This window comes from Anser cygnoides, chromosome 14 (assembly GCF_040182565.1).
Source record: "Anser cygnoides isolate HZ-2024a breed goose chromosome 14, Taihu_goose_T2T_genome, whole genome shotgun sequence".
NCBI classification, from domain to species: domain Eukaryota; kingdom Metazoa; phylum Chordata; class Aves; order Anseriformes; family Anatidae; genus Anser; species Anser cygnoides.
The window spans coordinates 4308147-4326921 of record NC_089886.1 but is presented as its reverse complement, the minus strand read 5'-3'; the positions used below and the strand labels follow the sequence as shown (position 1 = coordinate 4326921).

The following is an 18775-nucleotide window of genomic DNA, read 5'->3' as shown; positions in this document are numbered from 1 at the left end:
AAATCCCACCAACTTCATTGTGATACACTGCTTTGTAATGGATTACGATGTACTGCTAAATTCACCACGCATTAATCACTTTCTAGAATAAGACGGTTTATTTATTTATTTATTAGCCTTTTGAACAATTTTTTTCTGGTAACAAATTATTATTATTATTTTTGCCTGTTTACATTTTTTTTTTTCCCTAGGTGTTGCTTTGCTGCTGGGTTTTCAGCATCAGAAACTGTTAAATAATTCAAATCCCAAGAAAGATTTCTTATGCAGTTGGCATATGGAACCAATTTTGAAATAAGGATTGGAAAGGGGGTTTATCTCAATTTCAGTGTCAAAGGAGTATTTTACAGAAAATGCACCTTGCTCATAAAAAAAAAAAACAAAACTACAAAAACACCCATCTCTTCTGTAACCTTATTCCTTCTCCTTTTCTCCTCTATGCAGGCATCTAGCATTCCTTTTAAAAAAACTGGAGCTATATCTATTTTCGAATTTACCTAAAACTACAGGATGATAATACAGGGAAATACACAGAAACGTATATGGAAAAAACAAACAAACCTTAAAGACTGGAACAGAGAAAATCTTTGACATCTTCAACATACAAAACTCATTATTTGTAGGAGTAAATAATGACTATACATACATTAGAGCAATCCGGCTAACAGCAATTCAAAACAACTTATGCCAGCTAGACAATAGAAAATATGGCACTAGAGTTTTACTTCACTATCGATACCAGCAAGACCCATAGCTGAATAGATATAGAACTGTAAAGGTGAAATTGATCCTGTAGATATCGCTGAGCAGAAAACCCATGTCTCATTTCAATACCACGTAAAGCTCTGACTTGAAAAATGGACAAGTCTTTGTGCTAGGACACTGCAAAGATTAACCAGAAATTACTTTTGTTGGGAGGAGAAACTCCTAACATCCCCCAAAGGATAACTTCATTTCACTGTAACTTCCTCCAACAGAAGAAGTATGTTGATATCACAATATATGGTACCTAAATCTGTATACCATTCAACATAAAAATTAAATAAATACAAGGAGCTTGATTAAAGAGGTTTAACATTCACATTCAATAAAATACCACAATGACAGCACAGAAATCTATGTGTTTGTGAATTTTCTCCTCGGAAAGGCATTAATGTGTTTAAAATATCTTGTACCTGCTGTAACCTACTCTGTCATTTTAATAGTAACTTGTTAATAAACCAGTATTAACACATTAATAATTAACATGTATACATGTACCATTCATAACAGTATTAATAGTTGATTAGAGTTTAAGGTATAATATGCAATATGATATGCTGTAAATACTTTAATTAACTCTAAGGACATTTACAAGTTAAAAGTGAAAAACCTACCTCAACTTCCTGAATAGGCAAGCATTACAAATAAGGAAAGAAGAAAGAATGAAATTAAGCAATGTAAGGATATGACATTCACTGATTTTATCCTCAGTAGCCTTTAAAATGTGGAATCACTTATTTCAGATGACCTTAGCCTTCAAATGAAATTATTTTCTCTTCCTTTTCTGACCTTTGCACCTTGGTTGTCACGGCCCAGTTTCCAGCAGCTGTGCTATTAGCCAAATGCCATACTATTAGTATGTTTGCCTCTCATAAAGTACCAAAAAAGACACTTTCATTTCCTTTTGGCTGACAAAAGCACCAGAAAATATTTTTCCACATATTCATCTGTTACATACCTGATATGCGAGAGAATTAAAAATGTTTTTTTCCCTAACTGACTTCAAAGACTATTTGTTTGATGGATTTGGAAGGGGAGGCAAAACCAGGCATGGATCTATTTCAGTACCAGAAACAGCAACTGAAAATATTTTTATGAACAAATATTTGAAAGTGTCTTTCTCCTTGCATAGAGTTCACACTTTGAGGGTTTTGCCTATGGCTCAGTGACCATATATGACTAAATCAATCCTTTAATTAACTCAGGGGACTCGGCACACCTAAATTCATGCATGAAAAAAGAAGAATTGATACTTCAAACCAAGCCTGGATCCGACTGCCTTAGCTCAACCCAGCACCGTACAAAAGTGACATATTGGCAGGACCTCTGTACACACCCGGGAATACACCAAACTCTGAAAGTTGCCCGTCCCTCCCACACAGCACAAACGTACTGAAGGGTCCAGAAGCTTTACTCCAGGTCCCTGACGGCCCCAGTCTCACCTGACAGATAATGCTCAGTTTCCACTGACAGGAAAATAAATTTGGCATAGCCTCGCCTTCTGTTCCCACTGGGTGCTGGATGAGGCCTTTGGCAAGAAACCTTGTAAAAGTCTACTGGCTGCCTAGGGCAGACAGTGACCTGAGACGGCGAGGCAGGTAACCCGAGATGGTCACTCACAAGGAGAATAGCTCACGGGTTGTTGGCCAACTTTTGGCATCCCCTGACCTGATTTCAATTGCAAGACTTGGGACAGGAACCGTCTTTTCAGCTCTGAATCTAATAATCAACTAGCATTATGGACTCTTACGTCAAGCAGTGAGCCTCGGAAAATTTAACTGAGGAATAAGTTATCGTGGCAAATGAAAAATGTGTAGAAAAATATAAATTGATAGACTTGGACCTCACTTCTTTATTACATTTTTACTGTTTTGATTTGCGCAATCAAGAGATGAGATAAAATAAATTCTGAAGTGATTTAAAACCATTTAATTGCACCAGACATGATAAATTGTTTCCTAAAAAGAGGAAAATATTATTTTATCATCCAATGCATAGGCATCAAATCCAACCAACTTAGATGGATATGCCATCAACAAAATCAATCAAGAGAATAATCATATGTTAAACTAAGCATGCAAAGGGCATATTAAAAAGTCCTAGTTTAAAAGCTCACAAAAGCTTTCTTGGCCTCAGACCTCACTGCTTTATACAATATCCCACAGATGTCATCGGAAGTTTATGCACACATCATTTATCTAGGTGAAATGTAAAAATTGATTAAAAAAATACTATCAAAAACCTCATAGACCGGGTTCTGATTTGCAAAAACCAAAACTTGAAGCAAGTACAATGTGTGATACAGTGTCCTTTCATTCACAGCAGAAAAGTTAGCAAATAGCGATTGACCCCAAGACCAGCAGAGTAATGACTTCCTTCCTATTACCCTCCATTTCACTACAATAACAGTAGTAAAAAACAAAACAAACAAACCCAACACATCTGAAATTAATGTAAAAATATGAATATGTTTATAGACAATCCCCCCCCACCCCCAAAAAAAAAAAGTAAACAACAGCTTCTGGTTCTCCTGAAGATTAAGTATTTTAAGTATAAATCCCACAAAAGCTACTTCATTGTCAATTTTTGTTTTAGTTGTTACCTAATCCTTTTGGAAGAGTTAATAAAGCACAGTTAATTTAACACAGAGGCACTCCATACGTAATTTATTCACTTGCCTAAAAGAACCTCTTGCAATATGCTCTTGTTTATAAATAGAAGCGAACATTAGCTAAATGCATGCATAAATATTTATATTTTACCGCTTTAATTGAACTTATAAGTTATTTGTAGGAATCAAGCAGAAAAGAGATGCTAGCTGAAAAACCTCCCCAGAACCCCCCTTCGCTGGCATCTCTCAGAGCCAGCTCACCTCAGTTTCCTCCCCCAGGGCCTGGGAAGATCGCAGGAACTCGAACGAGCCAGCAGCATCCACAAGCACCATGAAACCCCCCCTGCCTGAGAAAACCAATATACAAAGGGCATAACCCTAAGGACTACCAGATAACCTTTTGGAGGTAATCTTTGTTCCCAGCTCCTCCCAGCCAACAAGAGCATAAATTTCTAAGCATCTCCAGGAGGGACGTTCATTAACACCGGTTTGCAGCCTGCTTAGTATTTTCCTCTTCCATCCTCCATCTATGATTAAACCTTTTACCCTCATAAAGACCAGCTGGGAAAAGTGGTAATTACCAGCTCATTGCTTTTTTAAAATTAGCTCCAGAGAGATGCAGCTGCATTTTCTGCCTCTCTACCTTGCAGTACAGGAGATCATTCCAACATCGAGCAGTGTGAAAGTACCAGCTGCTGCTTGCTGAAGTCAATCCAGCCAGTGTCATAAATGTCTCCCCAAGGCCTAGGGCCAGTTTTAAGCAAATAGTTTGTGTCAGCAAATTACATATTTATTTATTTATTTATTTAAGAGGAAGAGAAAATATTTTACCCCCCAAGTACATCAGTGCATACAGATTTCCCAACGGTAGCTAGTGCCCAGAGTCTGCATCAGCTGACTCCAAGATCACCTAAGACATCTCCAACTGCATCTGAGCACCTTTTTTTTTTTTTTTTTTTTTTGTCTCTCCTGGGAACCAGAGAATATGCATCCAAGAAGGATGCTTGTGCTTAGTGAATTAGTAGTGGCTTCTGCTGTGGATATTTCATTTTGACTTGTTAGGGGAAAATCTTTGAAAAGTTTTGTGATAAATTTCCCTAAAAGGCCAGGAGTGTCAGGGTTTACTTTGGCGAAATTGAAAGAAATCATTTCAGACTAAAGTAGTACTATGTGTCATGAAAGGTCTGAGGATGTCAGAACCTGTCTAGAGTACTGTATCTAAGTCATTTATAAAAATATAATGAAATGCTTTAGCCTAGAAAGAAAGAAAAGGTTCACATTGGACTCATACATAATACTAAATATGTTAATATTGATTTATTAATAAGGATATGAAATACACATCAGAATAAATCCTTAGATATAGATGGTATAGAAAAAGGTCATTGACCATGCATTGCAATCTCGTATGTTCCATTCTCAGCACATGTACTTTTTGTTAACCTACCACTAATGTGCAAAAGAATTCCTTCTGCTTAGTACAACCTGGAACATTAAATTTTTCTTATTTTTATATAACCATTTTTTTTTGCCTTTTTTATTTTTTATTTTACTATATTAGGAAACAAGATTTGCCACTCCTGTTTTACTGGAAGACATTTCCAGAAGTTTCCATAGGCAATATTAAGAAAGTGGCATACAGAACTTTCAGCACAATCTTTCTTTAGTCACAGTCCCAATGTTTCATTGGGGTGGCCGTAAATAAACAAATAAATAAATACAGAAAATCAGAAATTAAATTATAAAAAATGAAAAATAATTGAAAAATAAGTTACCACTGAGCCCATGTCAGACTGAATAATAATTCTCATTCTTTAGAACTCAACCATGGGGCCTTTTTTGTAGAAATCTTCCAGCTGCTCTGTTGCTTCTTTCTTTCTTTCTTTTTTAAAGGACAAATATAGTAAGAACTAAAAATATTTCTTTTTAAACAAAAACTCTGTGTTTATCCATACGAATGAAGCCAAAGGGCATGTCTACAATGAGGAGGGCAAACAGATGCTCATCTGCTCTGCTTGTGCTTCAAGCAGGATGAATGAGGGCCAGCTGTGAGCCAGAAGCCATATAGCTGCCTTACTGCAGCACCGTGCCAGCACACACAGCTGATAGATTTGGGTGGCTGGAATAATCACACCACTGTCTGCTCTAGCTAGTGCTGAAATACCTACAACTTAAAAAAGAAAAAAAAAAAAAAAAGAAAAAAAGCCCTACCTTGGCCTGATTATTCTTTGATGGTCCTCTTAATAAACTTTAGAAATACATTATTGCTTCTGCTTGAACTCTTCCTCTCGTTAGCAGGTGCTAAAAAGCCTCTTTTCCAGGTCTAAGGTTAAATAATTCGTATCAACTTTACTTTCATCAAGCTTTCCACACCTTAGTATTTCCCACTATACTGTTTTATTCCTCAAACTGTCAAGCTCTTACAAGGCCAGAACCTCAGTAGTCTCCCGAGGTAAGGGCTCGCAGATCCCTCCCTGTTGGGTTGGTTGCACTTGCACTTCCCAGAGATGCAGCTCCAAGGCCAGGCTGAAAAACAGAACATTGGCTGGCTCCTTATCTTGCAATTTAACAAGATACCCCTAGCCACAGTATCAACCACACGGAACCGTCTTAGAGGTATTGCAGAGCCCTGTTCACGGCATTTCTCTCCAGCCAGAAGTTCCTTTCCCTGACCTTTGTGAAGGGTCTCCGTTCTGGCTGCTTGCAGAGGCAGCATGGGGAGGGAGGAGTTAGGGCTGGAGGGAAGACAGGCACCAGGATACTTCTAACGAGGCCTGAGGATAAGAAGTCATGTAGTGATGATTTACTATCTCAACTGAAACAATTTCCTCAGGCAATCAGATCCTGTGGCAATCTGCCACAGGCAAGCAGATCCTGTGGCAATCTGCAGGCAAGCTCAATAGGTACTGACCGTAAATAAATTACTAAGGCCCCATTCTCTCCAACATTTGGTCCCAGACGCTGGAGGGTTTCTGATGTCTTTGGGTACTCTCTGATTATACCCTGATGCCTGCAGCATGTTTATGCAAATCTCTGCTTAACCATAGTAATTCCTCACAACAAACCGTCTCTCACAACAAACACAGTTGATTCAGCTTCTGAACCTCAGTCAGGTTTTCCATTGCTAGAGAGTGAGCTACAGTGCAGATCACCTACACAGCACCGGGCCTGTGTGGGAGCAAGGGTGTAGGTGGGAAACAGCAGACAAGTAGAAGGAAGAGGCCAGCACCAGAGTTCTGGGACGAAGAGGACCGACACTCCACAGGGTGAGAAGGCAGCAAGAGGTCTGAATGGGGGCAGCCAGGTGTGTGCTCCTTACCTGGGAGCTCCCACCAACAAAACGGTACGTTGTAGCAAAGCTGAAAGCTGTCATGGAAGGCCAGCGAACATACAGGTCACAGAAATAAGCTGGAGAGATCCCGTGTTAAATCATACCTTGGTGCTTGCATTATCTGCCTTGCAATTTATGTAACCTGGTTAGAAAACACTAAGCTGTTGTGGAACATATCATAGAATCCCAAGTTGGAAGGGACCCATAAGGTTCATCGAGTCCAACTCCATACGTCAATGGGGTCACGCCTTTCAGAGGACAGACAGAACACAGTCAAGACCGATGGGGTTTTTACTTAGAAAATAACATGTCCTCTTCACTATAAGTTTTGCTCAGGTTCTTCCAGATTGACTGGTGAAGAACTGCTTGCATTGTACAGCAGCTTTGGCACAGAGCACAGAGAAGGCCCTGGAGCCATTAGCTCCCACTTCCACAACAACAGCACCTAGCTGAACAGGAAGCAAGGAGCAGAGCCGGAGACTACAGAAATGTTTCTCTTCCTTCCAATGAAACTCTTTAAAGCAGCTTTATTTCTGATCTGCGAACTAACGCTTCACATGAATTAGCAATTGGGTGGACAGTCTAAGTCACCAGATCTAGCCATCCTTCCAATAAATACACGGGAAAACCACAAATGCCCACTGTGTGAATCGAAGTCAGTGGATCACCACTGATGGATAAAAGCAAAGAACCTGCCGCAGTGTTATTTTCTCACGTGCTCGTTTGTTTGTTTTCCACTCATCAAAACCACTGTGCCTTCACCTTGGGTTATTGCTGTGAAGGTGGGTTGAAAATGCCCCCCTACAGGTTCTCTACACGAAGGTATGGTTAATAAATCATATGCTCAATAGGTGTATTATTTAAAACATACATTGAAAGGAAAGCTACTAAACTCTTTCCGCATCTTAATTCTCATTCAAAGACTCAAATTACATACTTAGAAAGCAATTGTTTCCAGGCAGCTTGCAAGCCAAGCACATTAAGCTTGAAGGTTATAAAGCCATTGGCAATGTTACTTCACTTCCAGTATCCTTGCTGCTCCGAGAGTACATTTGCAGAAGCAGTTTGTGACAGATTCACTGGGCCTTTTTTAGCTGAACATTCAGGGTTAGTATCTGGAGAATAACATTCACATAAAGGAATCCTAACACTTCCACTTCTTTCACAGTGGCATTCGCTGCTTTACAGGGAATAACAATCTGCATAGTGATTACATAAATAGATATATTCATTGTTTTATTTTACAAGGTCTGCAGAAATCGTTTGAGTCGTGATTTTTTTTATTTAAATGTTCTATTATAGGAATAATCTCAGCATGAAACAAAATGATAATTCTCCTGATATCAAAGTTATGAAATAAGTTATGAATAAAATTGTAATTATATTTCATGCAGATATACAAATCCCAGTGGTTAAAACATACAAGGGAACAAACAGCGGTTGAATAAAATCAACTCATCTAACTTTGATATTCAGTGATACAATTTTCTGAGATCTAAAGAGACAGTTAAACTAGTTATTATGTCCTAAGTCTTTAAAATTGCTTCTTTAAATGCATAACTAATGACTGGCAGGAGAACGTATGAATTGTACTGAATTATGAGCAATGAACCGTCCCTGGAAGAACATATGTATTTGTTTTTAATTTCATTCGTAGCCTCAAGAAAAATCTAGCTCCAAGGATTTCTGTAACTCTTTACATAAGGTAAAATCAAACTATCCGTACTGCTGTTGAAAAGAACAACTTTGCAGGCCTGGTTTTAGCCAGTGTTTTAAATGCCTTAGATCTGAATCAGAAAAAGCAGTCATGGTCAACTAGTTTATGAAATAGCCACTTGCTGACTGTGTGAAACAGTTGTTGGCATTTTCAGATCAGAAACCCTGTGAGCCATTACAAATATATGGTTTCTATTCCAGTTTGAGATATCATTTTGTTAATTGTCTCTGGGATTTTATCCATTCTAAAAAAAAATGGAAAAAACAACAAAAATCATTATGCAAAACTAACAGCAAGCTTAAAGGAAACAAAACAGCTAAGTGCTTGTAGCAGTTGCTGGAAACAGAAATCCTGTCCTCACTCCAGAAAGTGCTCCTCACTGCCTCGTGTCTCACCAACAACTTGAACATACAGTAGGTTATTTTAAATACCTTGATCAGTTTATGAAAGTTCTTACGTGATGAGGTTTTCTGTAATAGTTGGAGCTGGTTGATTCAAGAAAAGTTCCCCATGTTTTGTCACTGATGCACTTGTGTTATCTTTACCTATTTTCTAAAATACCACAGGAGGTTCAAGACTGCAACATTTTACTGCTGGTACCTCATTAATTTATTACACCAATGAAGTAAAACATATTATTCTACATACTGAGAAACTGATTTCTTGACCCAGCTGAAAACTAACAATGACAAAATGTTACCTTTCATAAATGACTGCTACTCGCCATCTACTTGAAGCAATAGTATTTTGGTAAGAAACTGCTTTAGCTGGAATGGTATTTGAAAAATATTTAACTAAAATAATCAATATTAAAAAAAAAAAGAAAGAAAAAAGAAAAAATGCCAAAGAAACAAAATATTCTGTTTCTGCAAAAAGATACCTGAACTGCACTAATAGCTCTATTGGGATTTAAATGCCAAGGCTGTTCGTGTTCACGGTACAAAAATTTCCATATGGATTGATTCTATTTTATTTTAGCTGAAGGCAGCACCTGACTATCCAATCTATGCATAATTTCTCAAGAAGTCCATAGAACACTGTCCAAAGGCAATTTGTAATCCATGCATAACATCTTAAGCCACACAAGTCAAACTACAGTTCCACTTGCATTTGCAATGACAACGATGATCTAATAGCTTAATTTGTCCACCTCTATTTGCTAGCAAAAGTCCAAACCAACGGTAGCATCACCGTTACTGGATAAGGATTTTACTGCATTTGACCACTGCTACCATTTGGTGTCTCCCCCTCAAGGATGGAGATAAATGACCCCTCACAGCTTATACAGAAAGGCAAAAAAACTGCAGAACAATTACTATCATTCCAAACCCTCTGAATGTGCTTAGGTATTCAACGTGGATTATTTGAATGCTGGGCTTTTAATATATTTATATTCACAGAAGGACACCTCCCTCCAAGTACTAAGAATTCAAACATAGGTCCAAATTCTCATGATTTTAATAATCTCCTTTCATGAGGGATTATGAACCATCATTTTCAGATATACCCATGGAGTTCACCCCCAAACTACTTGTACCCAAAAACTCCAAACATCATTATGCCAGATACCCTCAGATCATTTTTCCATTTTGCTTTAAAATCATGACATGCAAGAGTGAAAAGAAAGATTTAAATAAGATACATTTGTGTCATATGACTGCAAAATCTTCAGCCATTTCATTTATGCTTTCATTGACTCAACTCATCATTTAATTTTTTTTTTATTGTTTACATAGGAAATTTCACCTTGCACACTCTCTGGAAACAATATTGAGTGTGAACAAACATAGTCAATATTTGACTCCTGTTTAGAGCTCCTCCAATGAGACCAAATTAAAAACATGTAATATAGGTTGTATTAAATTTCCATAGCTCTGATGATGATAAAGCAATAGTCAAATTAAGATCTTCTGACAAAATTGAGAAAACTGAGCGACCTTGCCTTTTTTAACTGAGCATGCCTCTTGGATCAAGGAAAGACACCTGAAAGAGTCTCCTGTAGGGAGATATAATGCACTCTTGAACTTGCCAGAACACGCACTTCAGTGATAAAAGGTCAATACGTAGTGTGGCTTGGTGTGGAATGAACAATGACATGAGAAAGTAAGATGTAACAAAACATTATTTTACAATCTCAGGCACCTTCTAACCAAGCAGTCATGGCTCAAGAGAATATATAGCTTCCAGATCTCAAAAAGGCATTTTTGAACTGTTCTGCTCTAAACCAATGTACACTCCTGATCTCTAGACATTAGAGTTGCTCACTCTTACAGGGATTAAATCATGGAGTGCATCAAAAGCAAACCAAATAGGCATTTTGATGAAGAATAGTACTTGAGAAGACAGCATTTAGAAACATCTAAAGAGTACTGAAGGTCTTAAAGACTTCTTAAGGCACAATAGAACATCTGAATTTCTGTCAGCTATAATTTTACACCCAAGGTCTAGTACAACTACTTATTTAATTCTTCCAACTGAGAAAATAGTTCAAACGTGCTGTGCAACTAATCTCCAAACCTTAGAGATTTGAACTCGGAGAAAATATGTCTTAGAGAGCAGATGCATCTACAGTACATAGAATTAAAAAGTAAATATGCTGCGAATCCCCAGAAACATACTCGAAATGACAACCCCCTCCCCTCCCAACACACACATACATATATTTCTATGACTTTCATAGCTCTATTAAGATTTCAGTAAGTAAACTTCAACATGAATTTCTTTTAGTCTTACAACATTCTTGTATTCTTATTTAAAAAAATATTCTGTTTTCTATGCAACAGCATGCACTTTTTAAACCACACACTTTCCTGGTTCCATGCACTGTACTACAAGAAGGTTTGAGGCAGGTGCTCTACAACTGATCCACCCAGTTGTAGCTTCTGAAACTGAAAAAAAAAACTGTTTCTTTTTGTCTTCAGTGGCTGAATTAATGAACATGTGCCTTAAGGTTCAGATTGGATGTTAGGAAAACGTTCTTCATTGAGAGGGTGGTCGGGCACTCGAACAGGTTCCCCAGGGCTGTGGTCACAGCACTGAGCCTGCTGGAGTTCAAGAAGCATTTGGACAACACTCTCAGACACAGGGTTTGATTTTTGGGTAGTCCTGTGTGGAGCCTGGAGGTGGACTTGATGATCCTTGTGCGTCCCTTCCAACTTGGGATATCCTACGATTTTATGATTAAGTGCTCTTCATAAACAATTTTTCATGCTGCTAAGCCAAAGCCTTGACTTTATTCACGTGTCACAAGAAGTAGCATGCTCTGAGAATCTCCTGAAAAAAGTTATTTTACTTGCAAAATATTAATGCAGATTTCTTTAGTAAATACGAGTATTTACTCAAAGTAAGAATAGAGATTTAGAGTCACACTTCTACTTGTTTCGATATATGCAAGAATGTGCACACAGAGTTCATCCTAACAGATTTAACAAATATTTGTTTTTGGAGACCAACGCAGATTCAGAATCATCTTTACATAGCCAAACAGCATACTTTCTTGGATATTTGGCAATCACAGTTAAATTTTCTGCTCTCACTGAAGGCAGAAATCCCTGCTGTGGTGTCCCAAGAAGGTAATTTCCTCAACTGCAGAAGGGGTTGGGAAAACACGAGGTTGGTTCCCTGAGTAAGATTCAGACGGTGCTCAGGAACTTACAGAAAACATTTTAAAACATCCTAACGAGCAAGACCATCTTAAAATATATCCACAAAATATGAACTAAGACAATGCAAACACCACAGGATTTAAAATACTAAATTCCCTGGCAATCTAGCATCGTTACAACATGACATCAAATTACGACAAAGGTTTTAGTATGGCAATTAAAATCGTTTTTACATTAAAACTATAGACTACTTGTAGATCTTCTAAAACAGCCTTTAGATCTCAAGAAAGCTTAAAATGGAAAGTATGTTTCAAATCCAGCAACAATAAAAAATCCACAAGGCAAACTTATTCACCGCAAAGGGTATAAAATTGCTGATCATTTATGTTTGAGATTTCTGAGGAACTGAGTAACAGCAGGTTTTGCTCATTTGTGGAGGACATCAAATGAAGTTTGAACAGCTAATTAGAACATAGGATTTCCTGCACTGAAGCTAATTCTTAGTAGTTGTACATTATATTCATTCTCATTGTTCACCCCATTATCCAAGGAAACAATATCAAGATGTGTTAAATTTGTTATAAGCTAACCATGAAATGTGCATTGTAACCATGCGTTAAAAGGGAAACACAAAACCGAAATATTTACAATTGCTATGGAACAAACAATAGCTCCAGCAACCAGGGACTTGCCTGGTTCTAATTGAATTAAAGGAAGTCAGGAATGTGAAAGCTCAGCTGCAGTAACATTCATTTAGATTATTACCTTGCTTGGCATTGTCGTTTCTGAAATTATATTTTGGCAGATTCCAGGAACGCTGTCAAGCCATTTGTCAGCTCAGTCAAAGATATTACGAGCTGGCAGAATCTTTGAACAGAGGCAAACTCATTTTCACAGAAGTATTTTGAGAAGTGTTTGCTAGGGAAACTGCAACTTGAAATCAAGAGAGCAAAATCCAGCCTAATGAAAATACCCCAGAGAATTTTAATACTAGCTTGGGCACAGGAAAAATACGCTCTGGTAAGACTTCCCTAAATGTCCCCATTTGTCTAGTCTTCAGAAAATTAGTTAGCCACACAGAGACACTAACGCTGCCATAATTTTACATTGGATGTTTAAAAGGCAACTGAGTCCTTTGAGCCAGGCTGGGGCTGCATGCATTTGTTTTCATATTAAGAATCCCGCAATGGGTTAGCAAAATGTAAACGTCCTCAAGTACTCTTTCCTGACAGTGGGCTGAGAACATCTGATGGCTGAAAAGTACCCCAGTATGTGACAGATGGATTAGACCCTTCCCCAGCTATGATTTGCATGAGCAGGTATACATGTATGTCATGATGTATGTCAGGGAAGGGGAGAACTCATCTACTAATCCTCCTGCAGCACAGCCTCAGCCACCTACATCAACAAGCAGCACAGTGCCTGGGAGGTTCTGTAGAAATTCACATTGGATTCACAGTGGATTCAATATCTGCTCTACACGAGGTCTACCCTTTCCTTTCAACCCACTCCAGTCTGATCCCCTGAACCGATCTCTGCAGCGTGAACCACGCAGTAACTGCGGACAACTGTGAGCCTTGTTTCCACAGCACACATTGATACAAACTAAAATGCCAATGAAGACATGCTCTGTGCTCCCTGTCTGCTACTTTTAAGACCTGTGACAACCAAAATAGATCCTGATTAAACGTTGGATGATTAAGAGATCTAGATCATGTAAGCCTGGCTGTGGTCTGAGCAACGTAGCTTACCAAGGAGAAGATAAAGGGAAAGTCTGATGCAGTGTGAGATGAATCCAGAAAGTGAAGCATAACAATAGCAAGAAGGCAAGCAGAGACATCAAAAAAACAGCTGCCAACATATCATGACACAGACTTTTTAATCATTCTTTTCCTTAGAGCAGACCGTCCTCAGAGATTACATCTCTAGTAATCACCTCTGAGGACTGGTAGATACCGAGATTTGCTGGAAGCCATCATTACACATCTGTAACTATTCTTTCAAAAACCAAGTATCATTGATGATGACAACAGCCAGGAAGAGCTTGAAGGGAATGAGCACGAGTCTCACAGCTGCTCAGCAGGATGAGGGAGCATATACCCCACACCAGCATCCTGCACAATCTAGGACTACTTCATTTGGCTGTTACACTCAGTACGTCTCCTCTTCCCCATCCCTACAAAGACTTAAAAAATCGGAGTCTTTATTGTTATTATTTTTAACCCTGACTAAGTCAATATACCTAGGTATCTCATTAACCATGTTCAATATTCTGTGTGATCCTTTGCCACTACAAGGTGTGACCCTGGAGAGGGCATTCCTGGCCTACCACATTTGTGCAATTACATTTCCAGTTGCAGCCTTTTCCCTCAGTTCAGAACTGCCTCCGCTTACTGTTTTACAGCTTACTGCATCTGGTTCTGTATGCTTAATCTAAAATTCCTGTCTCAGAAACCATCAAAATCTCAAAATAAGGTCCCCACCAAAGGCAAAAAGTCATTATCCATAAGTTTTCATAATTCTGTTTTTTAAGACCTTCAGCATCTTCTGAGTGCTTCTTTGAATTTACAGCTTTTCTCCCGAAGGTTTGTACTAACATTAAAGAGAACTGCACAATTACCTGTAGATCTTTTATTTCTCTCTGAAAGGTTCAGTGGTTCTACATTTTACAAACTCTGTAAAGATTTCTCTACGACTGCTGACAACTCCAGCAGCAGCAGGAGCGTTATGGAAGATTGTTAGCAGTTGCCTTTGTTCTGTACCTATTACTTCAGCTTTAGTATGCAGCTCCCTCAAAGATTTCTCATTACCTATGTTTCTTCACTTTGGCTCAGATTTTCTTCTTGGTTTTGTATTCAGTCAAGCTAAAACATCTTCTGTTCTCACTAAGCTTTAAATTTCTTTGCACTTTATACTGATTCTCAGTCACCCACCTGATTTTTTTAATATTTTATTTTTATTTTAGAAAAAGACAGTTTGCAGCTATTCTTTTCTGTAACTTTCCTCTTTCCATCCAAGTAGTTATACCTTGATTTTAAGGATACGTACCCAGTTTTATTATTTCCTCTTCTTATGACCTTAGCCTGACTATTTGGCTTTCTGCCATTGGCATCTCCAAGGTATTCTCACTTCCTATCTTTCACTCTGGCGTTTCTTCAACATACTTTAGGAAAACAACTCCTATTCTGCTTTCTATTTGACTTCTGGCTGTTGTCTAGGTACCACGATTTTTCACTGTCTGTCCTGACGCATTTGATGGATTCTCGCTAGAATTTCTGTCTCCTGTATGTCCTTGATATCTTTAATTACCCACTGCTCTTTGTTTACTTTGCACTCACTGCGACCGATTATTTTCTTGGCTATAACTTTTTAAATCTGGAGTACCTGAACTGAAATTAGCAGATTTGTACAGATGTAAAAGTGAAATGAGAGAAAAAATATGTACTTTTTTTTCCCCTAATTTATTCTTAAACACATAACTGAAAAATAGAGCTGAGAATTTACAATGCTTCCTCCTAAGCATAAAAGATTATTTTCTGAATACATTTGTCATCTGCAGCAACAGCACTGGCAAAAACACTGGTTCATCATTTGCCAATGCTGTAGAAAAAATCATCAAAGAACGTTCTGTTACTGACTTGTCAATAAAGGAAAAGTTTCAAGGAATTTCCCCCAAAAGCCCCCTATTATTTAGGGGGTAGTCACAGAATCTTGTCTTTTTTCAGCTTTCTGGCAATTTCAAATTCTTCACATATTTTTGACATTTTGATGAATATTGATTATTCACAGCTATAGTAATCATCAGCTAGACAATGGTTTGTCTTCTATTTTATATTTCAAAACCAGAAAATGTGAGATTGTAAAGCAAATCCAAACCAGACTTGTTTATTCATTTGAATACTTAATCACCCAATAGTTCTGTGAAAATTGAGCCAAAGGATTTATCTTCAGAAGGTCGCATAGTCACTACAATGCAATACCTCAACAACTTACTGCCACTCAGTTCAGAACATAAAGGAATTCCAGTTTATGGCAATCCCGGTATTCCTGTGCTGGACACACCAGAATCTAGTTTCAGTTCATTCTAACGAGGCAACAACATCATATTTTTTTTTTATTCAGTGGATTAAGGTTTCCTGTTAACTAGGAAGAAATCTTCAAAGTGTTTTTAATTCACGATTACTTCCCATATTGAATTTAAACTGTCAGGTCTCTATTTATGCTGAAGGTTGCAAAACACATTCTTCTCCATTGCTCCTTTGGGGTTTATTTTACTATTTCTCATTCACTAAGATGCATGGCTGTGGTGGCCAAGCCGTGATTTGCCAGTGTGAAGAAGCAACCCCAAGTTCTCCACAGATGGCCGACCAGACTACTCTCCCCTCTCCTGGATGAACAAAGTTTCCTTGCTTCAGACAGTCATTTTCTCCAACGCACCCCCAATTATTTAAAAATGTCTCTTCCTTTCACAGTGCTTGCACTTGGGAAAAAGTCATTCAGGAGAAGCTTATCCCCACAAAAATGACCCATTCAAGTTTTAGCAGCTCAGATGATCAAATTGAAATGCTGATAAGCCGTAACACCACACAAGGCTCTTTGGATCCCAGAGAGGACCCCTCTTTCTCCATACAACTCTTGTAAGGACAAAGCTTGCCTGGGTCTTTGGAGTACAGAGCTGCCACCTCTGAGTAGTGAGTTACTGCAAGTATGTCTCCAGCTCAGAAGACTGATAGCTAAAATACTGTTTTTATTATCACCATATATATTCACCTGGCCATCACAGAGTATGTTTTGCTTTTCTGGAATGCATAGCAAAAAAGCCTGAGAGGGAAGAGGGAAAGAACAGGGCTGCAGGTACATGCAACACAAATAAGCTTCCAAAGCAAGAATCACTCTCTACTGCCTGCCTTATATATTGACATTATTCTTTCCAGCTCATCAGTCAAAGTAAGGCAATTTCAGACAGAACCTGGAGGGTGGTCTGGAGACCACTCATCTCCTGGGCAAATTCATATAAATCCACCAAATGCACAATTCTACTTAAAGTGTTTTGAAGTGTGATGAACTATATGCTAACCCTTTTATATGCTAACCAAGCTCTTAGCATTGTTTATTTACTACAGTACTCTTTTTAGCCATTGGAGCAATGTATCTACCACAGTGGATTGCCATAATGATTGATTCTGCACTTCAAAGTGATTTGAAGATGAAAAAATAGAGTATTGTTATACATTCAGTGGCTGTGATGTAGGGAAAGTCTAATTACATTAGGTACAGTCTGCAAGTTTTTTAATAGGAACTTAATTTTGCCATAAGTGATTTTTGCCCTTAAAATACATAAGAACCACCAAAAAGTAGCAAAGTACATTTAGTTTCATTATTAAAACCTCCTAGGGTTTTAATATGCATGTTTGCTTGGGGAGGGCTCCTAATGTAATATGCCTGTGACTGCCTGAGTTTCAAAGAGCCTTCCTGCTCCAGAGCCCAGTCCTCTGCTCCCCACTGCAGCTCTCCACCAGGCTGGGGCTGATTAGCTGTTCCCCCGCTGCTGCAGTGAAATGCTGCAGAGTGGCTGATGGATATATACAGGGTGGGAATGAAGACAGCTTCTGCAGCCATCCATAAGCTCAACTCATTCAAATTGCTGGCTGACTGCTACCTGAGAGGAGCGCTGGAGGAGAAAGAAAAAAAAAAAGATTTTTTTTTCTTCCCCCCCCCCCTTTTTTTTTTTAACACAGTCTTGGCTGTATCATCTGGCATGGCAAACCAAATGACTGGATCCTATCATGACCCTGGATATCATGTGCACTAACAATTAAAGCATACATTTCCCAACACACACACACACAAAATGACAGCATAAGGTTTTCTTTTCACTGGAGCATACACTGTTAATCAACAAACATCAGATACAGTTTTCTGATGATGGCTAACATACCATAACCATGAAAAGAGAAACTGTTTAAAATAAATATACCAGAACAGACAAAACAGAGGCTATATTGTACTGCAGAGTTCAAGCAGAAGCTAATGGCTCCTGTAGAACAAATTTGCTGAAATTCTGACAGCCAGGTAGGGTGACCAAACCTTGAAAGCATGAGAGTTGTGGCTGTTTCTACCAACTGAAAATCAGGCTCTGAGACATCTGAGCTTGCCATGAAGTGATGCAAAAACATTTCTCAGGGATGCATCTTTTGCTTTAGTATAAAGAAACAAAAAGGAAAAAAATGTCTACACCCAAACCATCATCTCCCAAATGTTACACCCAGTTTTTATGTATTTTATTAAATTTCATACCAAATACAGAGCTATTCTAGCAGTAAATTCACTATTTTCTCACACAGAAATACATATGTTCTAACAAAACAGTTTCATTGAAGCGTGGTGCCACCTTCCTTTACTATGACTGTAAGAAATTATCTCACTTTCAATGCCAGTGAACAGATTGCAGCCCTGCTTCCCTCTCTTATACACACACACACACAGAGACAGTTGAGATAGAAATAACATGTTCAGATATACATCTTAGTCCCAGACTAACGTAAACAACTGAGTTGAAGCCCTAATTAAAATATTGAAAGCAGAAAGGTGAAATATGGTGAACATGCCACAGATCTAGAAATACTTAAACAAGATGTAACATTGTGGGGAAATAAAGACACTTTCGTAGGTTTGTGTGCTTCTGTGGAAGACTCTGAAGCCAGTTGCGCTTGATCATCATAAATAGTAGGTAGAAAAAATGTTAATTGTTT

At 38.3% G+C, this 18775-nt stretch overlaps 1 protein-coding gene across 2 annotated transcripts in view; it reads right to left on the bottom strand.

Annotated features, from left to right (window-relative positions):
* SPOCK1 (SPARC (osteonectin), cwcv and kazal like domains proteoglycan 1) overlaps positions 1-18775 on the bottom strand; it is a 289273-nt gene that overhangs the window by 193981 nt on the left and 76517 nt on the right. Inside the window, exon 1 of one of the 2 annotated variants that reach the window (XM_066977322.1) lies at positions 3632-3718. The exons of the other annotated variant lie outside the window; for it this stretch is intronic. Coding sequence (XP_066833423.1) covers positions 3632-3703 — 72 coding nt within the window. The 5' untranslated portion in view covers positions 3704-3718. Of the gene's footprint in view, positions 1-3631; positions 3719-18775 lie in introns of those variants that run through there. 2 annotated transcript variants of the gene reach the window in all.